General features: G+C 48.7%; 1 protein-coding gene across 1 annotated transcript; it reads right to left on the bottom strand.

Moving 5' to 3' along the window:
- Positions 1-225: 225 nt before the first annotated feature.
- Positions 226-11,682, bottom strand: CLSTN3 (calsyntenin 3). Its single transcript, XM_010017058.1, has 17 exons — positions 11,562-11,682; positions 10,420-10,615; positions 9,731-9,939; positions 9,272-9,421; positions 8,383-8,568; positions 7,695-7,964; positions 7,461-7,573; positions 7,219-7,381; positions 6,036-6,092; positions 5,201-5,358; positions 4,870-5,018; positions 4,181-4,407; positions 2,913-3,083; positions 2,162-2,307; positions 1,895-2,030; positions 481-698; positions 226-396 (listed from the first exon to the last, which is right to left on the bottom strand). The coding sequence occupies exons 1-17, from the start codon at positions 11,635-11,637 to the stop codon at positions 226-228; spliced, it is 2,796 nt and encodes a 931-aa protein (XP_010015360.1). The 5' UTR covers positions 11,638-11,682.
- Positions 11,683-12,448: the final 766 nt, after the last annotated feature.

Here is a 12,448-nt window from a genome sequence, read left to right as displayed (position 1 = left end):
TGTGCAAGTGCCCTAATACATGGTTCTAGAGAGCCAGCTGGGGGGTCAGTAATGCGGGGAATGTCCACAATGGGAATGGCAGAAGGGGAGGGAAGATGGGAGGCAGAAATGACAAATGAGGGAGGAGTGCATGTGTACACGGTGGGGGAAGGAAGAAGTTAAAAGTAAGACACCTCCTTCCAGCCATATGTTGGGGGGATCCATTGGACTGGTGGTTTAAAGCTCCTAGTAGCGACGAGAGCCGTCACTTCTGCCCATGATGTGTCGGTCACCCACGTCGTTGCTGTCCGGCGAGTCCGGTGTCTCCGAGTCGGTGCTGTCATCTTCATCCTCCATGCCCTCACCAATCCTGCCTTCGCCACTGACTCCTGCCCTCTCCTTGCAGCTCTGGTAGGACTGGGGAGGTGAGACATGGGGTAAGGGGAAGCATCTGGCAAACCAGCTGCCTGCCCTGCCCCAGCCCCTGCGGCTGCTCCTCACCTCCATGGGGTTGACAATGATGGTCAGGGCTGAGTCGTCCCAGAACATGTCACTCTCTTTGCCGCTGCTGCTTGTGTGCCCCACTTCAGCAGCCCCAGGGACCTCTTGCCCCACTCCCCGACGGTGCAGGGAGTGGATGCGCAGGATGCCAAGGATTACCATGAGTGCCAGGAAGCCCACACACACCACGATGATGACAGTGGCAGCACTAGGGACCACTTTGGAGAAAGAAAATGAGAAGCCGTGGTTAGACTCTGTCACAGAAATGTGTTTCCAACCTGACCTGCAGGAACCAGGGTTCCTGGGCAGAGCTTGGGGGTTTGTGGTCTAGGCAGTACCCAAAATCCTGACTCCTGCCCTGGGCACAGGCAGTTCCTGCCTTCAGCTGCTCTATGTCTGCTTGAGGCCAGCATGGTCTTCCAGGATGTCTTGGTCCAGATGTTCTCTGTCTACAGGCCTGGCCTGTAGACTCTGCATATCACCCTTTTGCTCTAGGCCAGTAGGCCCAACCTCAACTCTCCAGATAACCCCGTTGCCTGTAAAATCCATCCAAGCTCTCCGTGGCTTTGTTCTGGGTGGCTCTGTGCAGCTGGGACAACTTTGCTGCTGCAGTACAGCAGAGCTAGGGCAGGGAGAGGGAAAGGCTGGGTTTTGGTGCTCTCCCAGCACATACGTAGGCTCAGTGCCAGCCACCTGACTGGACCAGGCTGGTATCAGCAGCTGTAGGAAGCTGCAGCAAAATCTAGCACCAAAGGTGCTTTTCATATTCCCTACAACAGGGAACATGAAACCAACACCGGGTCCTCTTTACCAGTCCTAGAGCTGGTCTGCAGTCATGCTTGTTGCACAGTGCTGTCAGCACAAACCAACAACTCCTGTCTCTAGTCTAGCTTTCCAGCTTCTCTTTCCTCTGCTTTGGAGGCAAGAATCCTCCTCTTGTCTCTGTGGTGACATCTATATTTTTCTGCCTTGCTCATCACCACCTAATCCCAGCTCTTCTTTAGAGCGGTGGCAATCTTGATTCTCTTGTTTCTCTCTTGCTGTTGAAGCTTCTTTCTGAAATGACATTACCCAAGCATGCACAGCACCTCTGCAAGGTGCAGGAATGAAACTGTACCAGGTTAAAGTTGTTCTTTCTGGACCTTCTCAGGTGTAGATTTCAAACTGCTTCTACATCAAGGAAACACATACCAGAAGACAAGGATTGTTGCACCAAGCTCTAAAGCACAATTTGACTGCAGTCCATTTGCTCACAAGTGGCACAGGACAGTATAATGAGAACTCAGTAACATGAGTATAGAGACCATGAAAGGAATCCTCTGCTTATAGCATATATGACTTATAGTTCTACTACAATGACAGAAAATCAGCATCCTGGCCCAAAGGAATGAACCCCAAAGATAGCACTACATACTTGGGTTGTTACGGGTGCTTGCCAAACTGTGCCCAGATAGCTCTGAGGGTAAATGATGGCCTTGGTGCACGAACTGCTGGGAACTCAGAATATGGTTAGGATGAGCAGGTTGGTTCATGTTGTGGAGGACATTCACCTGCAGAAAGACCAGAGTGAGAGAAACTCAGCCCTATGTTCATGGTGCATTCTACACTGTGTGCCTTCCTGTTCACCATGTCCTCTCCATGCATGCACAAGTACCTACGTGTGCATGTATTGATCGTGTACCTCAACAGTAAACTCATTGCTGGAATAGCGTCCATTCATCTCAGTGCAGGACAAGTGAAACTTCCTTTCATAAAGAGCAGCACCATGGTTGATGTGGTATGTGACCTGGCGTAGGATTTCCTCATAAACTGCAATGCTCTCTACACCTGAAACAAGAAGAGAAGATTGGTGTGGTGTGAGGAAGCTCCTGCTTCAAAGTCATCTGGCATCATAACCCTGTAGCAACTTGGAGCTACAGAGGAATCCAAGGCAATGCTGGGTTCATTATTTTTAGGAAGGAAACAGAGATGGAGCTGGCGACAAAGGACTCGATGAAATCCCTGCTTGCGTTGCTAAAACAAGTGGAAGGAAAGAACAAAAGCAACAGTCCTGTTAAGTTCTGGAGAGTACAACAGTGTTGTACCAATCCACAACTTGTGGGATGTGCTGTCCCCCAGTCACATCATGCAAAGTGCTGCTGGCATATAAGAACACCAAACCCCAAGGAGTAAGTCAGGAGGAGTGATACAAGTCTGGGTGAGAACTCAGACACTGTGCCCTGGTACTACTGTGTGCTGGAGGAGGAGGAGACCAGAAAATGGCCTGGGACTTCCAAAAGCCAGGAGTTCAACAAATGGTTACACCTCAGAGTCTCACAAAGAACACCAGCACATCTCTAGCATCAGATTAAATGCATCAGGGTAAGTGCTTCTCCCACTGACGCCTGACAGTGACAAAGACATAGACAGCTGTGGCCAAGGAGAGGACATACCTGTGATAGTCAGGTAGGCAGAGGTGTTAACAAGCTCCAGGCCCCGCTGCTGCAGCAGTGCCCCATCCAGGAGCAGATACTCCCTCTCTGGGTCCAAGTCATCTCCTACCAATGAGATCTCGCAGCCATCCAGGTTGTGCACAATCTCATCTGACATTCGTGTGTCTGTCACTGAGATGCAAATGGAAAGAAGACAGGGCCAGAAAGGCAGGCAGCCATCAGTGGAGGCAGGAGTTAGAGTGGTACCCATTTACTTAAAAGTGCTCACATGGTATGTAATGAGTTCTCTTTCTCCTGCTAGCACTGGCCTTGAATAACACCAGTGTCAGCCCAATTAGTTGTTGGAGGAGTCCCCTTGGTTCTAATGACATTATTTATGCACATAATAAAGTCACTTGATTTTGGAACAACACACTATTATCAGACTGGTTCATGATAACACATCTTGGCTGTAAAGACTCTGTTGACAATGACAATGTGCAAATTAGGAACAGCTCTATCGCACATTACCAGACCCTGAGTGCTTTTGAAAGCTTTCTCCCATCTCATTTGCTAACTGCTGGTTACCATGGTTGGGATCGTCCTCAAAATGGCAACCACGTTCGGTGACTTCACTGCTTTCAGCAGGGCTAAGACCAACCTGCTCTAAGTCAAGAAACTTATCATTGCAGGAGGAAAGGCAAAGCTTCTCAAGAGAAAGCTATGAGAAAAAAAAATCCCATTACCAGAAAAGACATGAAAGAAGTGAAAGGACATGTAGAACGTAGAGTGCAGAAAAATAATCTGAGGATGATGGGGAGAAATTGAGAGGCAAGATATTATAGGATGTGAGGAAACTGACTGGGGAATTCACAGGAATAAGTGATGCAGGAAGAGGTGGGAGGGGGTGAGAAATAAGGAACGCAGGAGAGAAGGAAGCAGGAGGAGGCTGAGTAAGGGTGGGAGTGGAGAGGGTAACAGGCAAGACATCCATACAGTGCTGCGTTCAGTAAAGGGAAATGTAGGTAAAATGTAAAAGAGATTAGGAATGAGGAGCCTGGGAAAGGAGGGAGTATGGCAAAGGAACAGCGTGGATAGAAAAAGTACAGGGAGGAGCAGAAAGGGATAAGAACCGATTAGCCTACATATTGGTAGACAATGTGCCTTGCTACTGTATTTGTAAACTCCCTCTTGCAGGTTTAATGAGGGACTTTACTTTCTCTGCAGCACAGCAGCTCCTGTAGGGCTTTCCAGTTAGTCTCTTACACCTCGCCCTGTACTCCACTCACCTGTACCATGCCAATTCTCATCCTTCTTGGCCTCCACCTGGTGAGAAATAGAGCAGCTGATCTGCAGGTTAGGGAACAGGGGGACCCCATCAGGAGCTTCAAAGTCTGACACAGGATGAGCAGAGTGGGCATTGCCACTCAATAGAATCTGGGGGGCATCAGGCTGTAGCACCACAACATAACCTTCCACATCAGGAATGGAGACACAGGACTCTTCACTGAAACACCTGAAGGATAGCGGTAGACAACATCAGTTGGCCCAAACTTGTAAAAGAAAACCTCCTGCCCATTACTGCCAGTGAAGGGAATATCCTTTTTCTGGTAGTCTTCCTAAAAAGCTTCCCTATAGCCTGCTGTGCAAGACAGAGAGGTGTGTGATAGGATCAACATCACTGGGTTACAGGTGACTTGATCATACCCACACACCACAGAGAAAATTAGGACCAACCCACATACTTGGAACACCATGAGTGAATCCGGAAGTTCTGCCACCTGCATAGACCCCAGGGCCCAGTATTACAGTATCCATTTGGATATTGCATAGGTCAATATCTATTTCCAGGAAGACTTTTGCCCATTTTGAGACCATCAAGTAGAATTAAAATACAAGGTGAGAGAGTGTAATTTTAGTCAAAAGAGAGGTAACCCTATTGCTGAACTCAGCTGGAGGCGCTGCTTTGTCCACTCACTTGACAGCAGTGGTGAGTCTGAGCGGCCGGACTCCAGGGGTAGCAAAGCGCAGTGAATTCATGTAAGCCACATGCTGGATTGCATGGTTGAAGGTTTCCACATCATCACCCTCCAAGGTGAGCAGGGACTGAGAGGGGTTCACATGAACCTACAAGTGGAAGAGAAGGAAATACTCAGGGTTCCTCGGCAAACGCCAAGAGCCCAGGCTAAGAGAGACACAGAGGAGAAAGGCAAGGAGTTGTCTGAGGTGAGGGAGCAGGCCAAGTCCTGGGAAGCAAGGCTGGGGAGGAGAGTGGAGGAGACCCATGCAAGCTGGGCAGATGGGCATACCTTCATCCCTTTGCCCAGACTGTCGAAGTCACTGTAATCAAGCCCCTCACGGCAGGCATACAGGCATTCAATAACCTCCCGGCTCTCCAAGCTACCAGGGCGCACAGTGAAGCCAGCCAAGTAACCATGGAAGTAGTGGTGTATCGACAGAGGATCTCCTGGGGGAAACATGGGAGGTGAAGGGTGTGAGAGACATGGCAAGGAAGAGAGCAAAAACCACAAAAGCAACAGTGTGGGGGACATGTAGATGTTAAGGGAGGTAGAGAAAGACAGAGGAGTGTACAGAACATGGAAAAACAAAGACAATAAGAAGACAGGGGATACGGAAGTCAGGAGATGACAAGATTCCAGATGGGGGAAAGTGGGAAAACCAGACCAACAGACAGAGCACACCAGTGCACGGTGGGTAGCGTAGAGAGGTTTCTGCCAAACTGCTGAATGCCAGATGGAAACAATTTCTTGTTCCCTTCTCACACTGCTTCCTGTGAGGGCTTTTAAAAGAAGCTATATGTTCCACAGATAGTTAGGGATGAGGTGACATCTCCTGATGTCTCTAATGGCTATTGCGTTCTTCAGAGACCAACTTAACGATCAGGCATGAGGACTCTATCCACATGAAAAGCATACTCCATCTCTCAAAGCAGGCCGTAGTCCTCCGTTTCATGCTCCACAGATATCAAGATATCAAGGACCAATCTGCCAAATAAGGGGTTTCCTCCCAAGATGGTAGGAGGCGGCAGGGCAGGACTGGGGGAGCTGTGTGAGGAAAGCACCATGCAAAAAGTGACAGCCATGCACGGTGAAGAGGGGAAGAGAACCATCTTCTTTTCCCTACCTTGTATAGTATCAGTGGAGTTCTCACTTCCTTTGATTTTCTCTTTGTTTTTCTCCTCTGCAAAAGGAGAACATTCAAACAAGCAATAAGGCATTGGAATAGGGTAGTTACAGGGTCAGGCAAGTATCTATACAAGTGCCTGTATTGGCCAATCCAAAGGAACAGCTCTGGAGTCATGTGCCAAGCAGTGCACCCTTCAACCCTAGAGACAGCACATCACAGGTGAAAGAGAGTGAGTCCCTCTCATGAAGGGCATGATGATTCTATAGGATGCATAACAGAAAAAGTGTAAGGGTTTGGGGTTGTTTTTTGGGTTTTGTTTTTTTCGGGGGGAGGGGCCTGGTTTGGTGTTTTTTTTCTCCTTTCCCAATGATACCTATTTTGAGAATTAATTGATTCCTATTTAGGGATCATAGTCTTAGCCATGCTTGCAACAACACCCCTTTGAAACTCAAATGGTTCCAGGAGGGTGTCCCAAGCTGATTCATGTTTATTGGGTGTAAAAGGCCAATAGAGAGCACAGAGCTGTGGGAAGATCCGTGACCTGGGAGAAGCAGTACTACAGTAAAGATTTAATCTTACTAGAGTGAAGGCAAGCAGCAGGCAAATTCCTTTAGCTCTGTCCTGCTTCAGTCTTGAAGGAGAACTGAAAAGACCTGGGAAATGCAGTCTTACGTCTCCACAGAACAGGTTTTAATCTGGTAGTGGCTTAACTATTTTCCTAACCTGATCTTTGTCTTCCAATTCAATTCCTCTACAGAATGACTTGTAATTTCTTCATATAGACCCTCAAGACACAGAAATCCCCATCAATACAACCAGCAGCATAAACAGTACTGACTGCTCTCTGTTGAAAAGCTTTGATAGAAATACCAGCACCTCAATGAGGTACAGAGAGTTTAAACTCTCCTCTGCCTGAAAGCTGGTTATCCATTGCATGTTCTACTGCTGTTGCCCATGAAGCTGCCAATGACACTTTTCCCTGAGTTATTATTACCATGGCCTGCTGGCTTGGTCCGTAGAGGAAGGAGACACACCGGCTTTGGTGCCAGGGAGGCAAGATAGCTGCAATGTGCTCTGCATCACTTAATACTGGGTGGTGTTTCTTCCACCTCTTCTGGCTCCCCCTCCACTCCCTCGTTTCCCGTATGGGAAGAGCATGGTTCAGGGAGTGGGAACTCACCAGCCCAGCAGGCTCCAATCATGAGTGAGGGTTCCTGCCGTGGGGGGTGAATGAGGCCATTGTCATGGATGAGGGCAGGGTCGTAAGACACACCATCCACATAGAGCGTGACAGTGGGGAACTCCAGGTTGAGGGCATAATGGTGCCATTCATCATCACAGACCTGTGGCAGACAACAGGGAAAGGGCTCAGCAAAGGGCGGAAATAGAAGGGACATGGGGAAAAGGCAAATGCTTCGTCACCTGCTCAAGCTTCCAGAGGAATTTCACGGGCCTTGCGCTTTCCAGCAATGGCCAGTAGAGGAAAGCAATTCGGCAGCCATGCACAGCCAGAGAGTAATGCGAGTAGCCATCCTCTGCCAGGGAGAAGCACAGGGAGTTAGGTACCACAGGACATTTCCCATTTCAGGGACAACCCCTTCTAACAAGTCAGAGGCAGCAGGCAGAAGTGTCACCACCCCAGGAAAAGCGTCTCACCGCTGCGCACTGTACTGCAGATCACCGTCTCCTCTTCCCGCCTGCCTTTGCTCGGCACCACGGCATGCTTCATCCATACGGACAGGGTGAAGTGGTCGCTCAGCCCCTCATGGGCACTCAGCCCATTCCCCACAGGCACCTGGGCAGCCTGGCTGCCATTGAACCAGTAGATGAGGCTGCTGTCCTGGCTGTAGTGCACCGACAGCCGCGCGGTCCAGTTCGCTGTGGGGCTAGGCACTGGCAGCAGGTCAATCTCTCCAGAGGCAGCACCTACCAAGGGAAGGAGTTAGGAATGTCAGCATGAGAGAACAAGAAGCCTGAGAATTAGGGGACAGACAAAGAGGGTGCCTGGAGGTTTTGTTGTAACATCCTAGACCACAGGGAGACGAGAAGTTGCCTATGCTGACTTTTCCCTCAGCTGTGCTGGGGGAAGTCCCACAGACTCTGTGTACTGGGGCAATGCACAGAAACCTCTGGCTTCTCAGCAAGGAGAGCACAGAGAGCCCCTTGTAAATATGGGCAAGGGTACCCAGTGCCCCTCAAGTCCCCCCAGCCCTGCTGACCACAGCAGATGTGAGGAATGTGTCCCCCAACATCTCTGCGGTGTGAGGCACAGAGCTAGCACCTCCAGGGGAAAGGGAGGGTGCTGTGCCATAGCTGCCCTCTGCCCAGGAAAGAATCAGCTCACCACAGAGTTTACGTAGCGACTTCTCAGAGTAGTTATCCCGGTCACAGCCCTTGGCCACGTGGTTTGTCTGCAGTTCCACTGTGGCCTGGATGTTCCACAGGGGCTCATCACAGGTCTCCAGGTGAATGGTGGGGAAGAGTGCGAGGCTGCCTGCGCCTGGGGTGTACTCAATCCTTTTGTTCCAGCCTAATGAAGAAGAGTGAAAGAGGAGGGTTAGGTCCTGCCAAGGACCTGAGGAATATCTGGCACACCCACAAGTGGCATCTATGGACTAGCCTAGAAACAGATTTTTTAGCCCTTTCCATGTTGAAAAGACAACTTCATACAGCTGGCAGCAACCCAAGGGAAGATTTCCTAGAAGCACGGAGTCCAAATCTGTCATCTTCCACAGCTAGCACCAGTGTAGCATCAGTACTTGGATTGCCAGCCTCTCTTATCAGGCAGAGCAGATATTTAGCTGTGTTGATTTCCCCTTAATGCTTTTGACTAAGGTGAACCTGGAGGCATACAACACCTCTGGAAAAACCAAATATCCTCAAGATGAGCAGCCTCCAAAACAACCTACATTGAATACGGTCTATGAGCCTTATCTTATTATACATATATTGTGTAATATCATAATATATGTATAATATATTATCAAACACATAGTAGTAGAAGTAATCCAAGGAATTATTTTCCAGCGTTAGAATTGCCTTTCAGTGGCTTTGCAACAGCTGATATCTGCTGCATCCCCTTAAATGGGACTGACGGGTTGGCACCAGAACTGAACCATATATATGGACATACAGATTTATCTGTGTATATACAAACATTTGCAATGAGTAGGACTGAGTAGTAGTTCAGCAAAAGCACAGGGCAGACATAACTGTGTTTGGAGGTTTCATACCCTGCCAGCTGGGCTTGCAGGTGGGTTTCACCTGGATTTCCACTTCAGCATCATCAGAAGCCCGCTTCTTTCCACAGTCATAGGCTGTCACTGTGAATTTGTAGACACGATCTCCACTGTACTGCAGCTTCTCCGTGTTCTCAATGTTCCCTGGTTAGCAAAATAAAGAGGTCAAGGGAAAGGAAATTCAGTCTCCTCGAAGACATTCCTTCTAGAAATCACTCTTATTTACAATTAACCACAGAAACAACCAAAGAAGGGTTGAGTCCCGCCCCAGTGACACTTTGTAATGAGCTATAGCATCCCACAAAATGGCTGCTGCATCTCTACACCAGGAGAGATAGATCAGCAGTGCTACAACATCCATATAGCACAGGTCTGCTAGAAAATGGGACTGGCAGAAAGGGAGCAAAGCAGGAAAGGGGGAATGACATGCTCATGGTCGGTGTGGATCCTTACCGTCATTGTCAATCAGAAAGGGAATATTGGGGGTCAGGATCTCATAGTAGCAGATCTGGCTGTATTGTGGCGAGCAGTCTCCATCAATGGCCTCCACACGCAAGATGCGGTCATAGAGCTTTCCTTCAGTCACTGCCACACGATACAACTTTTCCACAAAGACAGGAGCAAACTCATTCACATCGTTTACTCGAACGTGCACCGTGGCCCTAACACAGAAAGACATCAGTAAGAACTGACTGGCTGATACAGAGCCACATACCACCTGTAATATGTTATATCTCAGTATAAATCACTGCCCTAAAAGTGCACCAGTCTGATTTCCAGCCATCAAAAGCAAGGACAGGAAAGAGACATTGGTTTCAACACAACAATGTTGGCACACAGGAGCTTGGACAATAGTTTACCACCCCAGAGGAAGAGCAAAAGGAATGATAATGTAATCTGGACCTCGTGCCAGTATGCAGCAACATAAAACACTGTCAAGCAGCACTCACTTCTAGTGGTATTCACCCATGTGACTCAGTCAGTAAGCATTTCTATTTGGGTCTTATTTACATGTTGAATTATAGTATCAAGGCCAGAGAAAAATACTTCTGGCTGAAGGAAGCACTTCCACAGCCATTTCCATCTGCGTTTCTGTGGCAGATCACATTTTGTAACATGCAGCAATGACGGCATGGACATACTTGTGTGATTTCTTGGTGTTTGCTCCATCAGGTCCTTCTCCACAGTCATAAGCCTGGATGGTGAACGTGTGCTCCTTATGTGCTTCACAATCCACTGGTTCCTTGGCCCGTATCAGCCCCTCACCTGTAGCTTTGTCCAGGATCACAGCTTCAAAAGGTACCCCTGCCCCATGGATCCTGAAGCCACAGATTTCACCTGGTACCCACAAAGGCAGAGAGGAAGGGGAGAAAGAAAAGGGCTGAGGAGAGCATCTTATGTCTCCTTGCTTCCCTCTCCCATATTTTCTTCCTTTCTGACTTATGCTCTTCTTTATTCCTCATTATCACCTCTCATTTTCAGCAATTTCTGGTTCCCTAAGAGTTCCTCCTGCCATCTTATACAGCCATTAATAATACAGATTGCCCTCTATTGGAGACTACCCCCACGGCAAGAAGTCTTGACCAGCATCCAAAAATGATTAGAGGTTACAAGGCTCAAGCTACATTTACCAGTGCCACATATTGAGGGAGCACCTTATTTCTCCTTTGCATCCCTCACAAAGGCAAAACAGACCATATATTGCAGATAGGCAGCCAAAGCATGAAGATCCGTGATGTCTCATCCACCCACACGGGCAGGATGTGCACAGTACTGCAGGGAACTGCAGATAGGGTCACATCAATCCTAAAGTTCAGCTCACAGGGACCACTTCTCCTGTCCCAAAGCTGAGGGACGATGCGTGAGGAAGATCCAGGCACGGACTAAGCAAGCACCAGGAATACAACCCTCACAAAAGCCCCGTCTGTATTTTCAGGGATCTGTGCTTACTGTGAGAGGATGTAGCACTGCCAATGAAGTATGCCCTACCAGCTTCCTCCAGTGCTCACAGAGCTGTGCATGTGATCCTTGGAAATAGCAGAACTGCGTCAAAAAGTAGCTGGCTCCACCCTCACTTTCTCTCCCTAAGGGGAACAGCTTACAGCATCCAAACCAACCCCAAATTGCCTCCAGACTTCACTGGGGACCTCCTCCGGAACAAGGTCTGGAGGGGTTCGCTTCCTGGAGAGAGCTAGAATCCAGCACACGGATGAATGTCACCCTGTCTGCCTCTTCCTAAGTCTCTCCCTGCCTCCCACCCTTCCCAGAGCTGTTATCCACCTACCTGCATAGCGCAGTGGAGCATCTTTGTCCAGTGCAAACAGTGGTGGGTTGAGCAGGACTGTGTTGTCATTCTCCATGACGATGCCCTGATACTCAGCTTCAATCCAGGGTTTGTGCTTGTTTGCTGGGGTGGATTTGGGATAGGGGATGGAGCACAGGAATGTATTAGCCAGCAATGACAGATTCAGTGGGACAAGAGCAGAATATCATCCAGTGGCAGGTAACAACCACCCCTCCCCACCTTCTTCTCTGGAAATAAAGTCTAAAATAATAGGCTGGGAGGAAGAAGTTCTCCTTCTTTAGTTCTAGTCCACATGGCTGTTGGGACTGGGAGACTTCATCAGAAATATTATGTACCTTCTGGCCTCCTCATTACAATCTTATCAAGAATATGTGGAAAAGCATTTGTGTGCCCAGGAAAGCAGCAATGGTTAAAAAAAAACTGAAATCAAGATGCAGAAGTAGCCTGATTCTGGAGACAGATTCCAAATGCTAAATCCTTTAGCTCGCTGAAGCCATAATTAAAGGATCCAAGATACATCTTCCTTTGGGGTGTCCCAAGGGGACAAGTCTTGCATGCAGCCATTATCACTTATGCCTGGCATCCTCTGGACTAAGGCCCAGGATCTACACATGCGTACCCAGATACACTTTCAGTCAGTCATTCTATGTGAATAATAACCTACTCTGAGAGTCCCTTGCTCCTTCCTTCCCCACTCCATGGCAAGCACCATATTCCCTTGGCCCCTCCTTGCTAATACTGTTGGCTGGAGCCCAGCCAGGCTTGGCATGGAGGCAGCAGCCAGCAGGAGCCTCTGAAAAATGTCACAGGCCCAGAAATAGCAAATTAATCTTTATCACAAAGGCTCCGGGGCAGGGAAAAGGAGA

Source organism: Nestor notabilis, unplaced genomic scaffold, assembly GCF_000696875.1.
Source record: "Nestor notabilis isolate BGI_N333 unplaced genomic scaffold, ASM69687v1 scaffold26940, whole genome shotgun sequence".
NCBI classification, from domain to species: domain Eukaryota; kingdom Metazoa; phylum Chordata; class Aves; order Psittaciformes; family Psittacidae; genus Nestor; species Nestor notabilis.
Note: the sequence above shows the minus strand (reverse complement) of the source record. Positions and strands in the feature narration are given on the sequence as shown.

Excerpts from the sequence above, each read along its gene's own strand:
- CLSTN3 (XM_010017058.1), bottom strand. The coding sequence starts at position 11,637 with ATGGAGAATGACAACACAGTCCTGCTCAACCCACCACTGTTTGCACTG. Across the intron at positions 9,422-9,730 it reads CTTTCTGATTGACAATGACG|GGAACATTGAGAACACGGAG; the intron begins GTAAGGATCCAC and ends TTTGCTAACCAG. Across the intron at positions 2,308-2,912 it reads TGCCTACCTGACTATCACAG|GTGTAGAGAGCATTGCAGTT; the intron begins GTATGTCCTCTC and ends TTCTTGTTTCAG.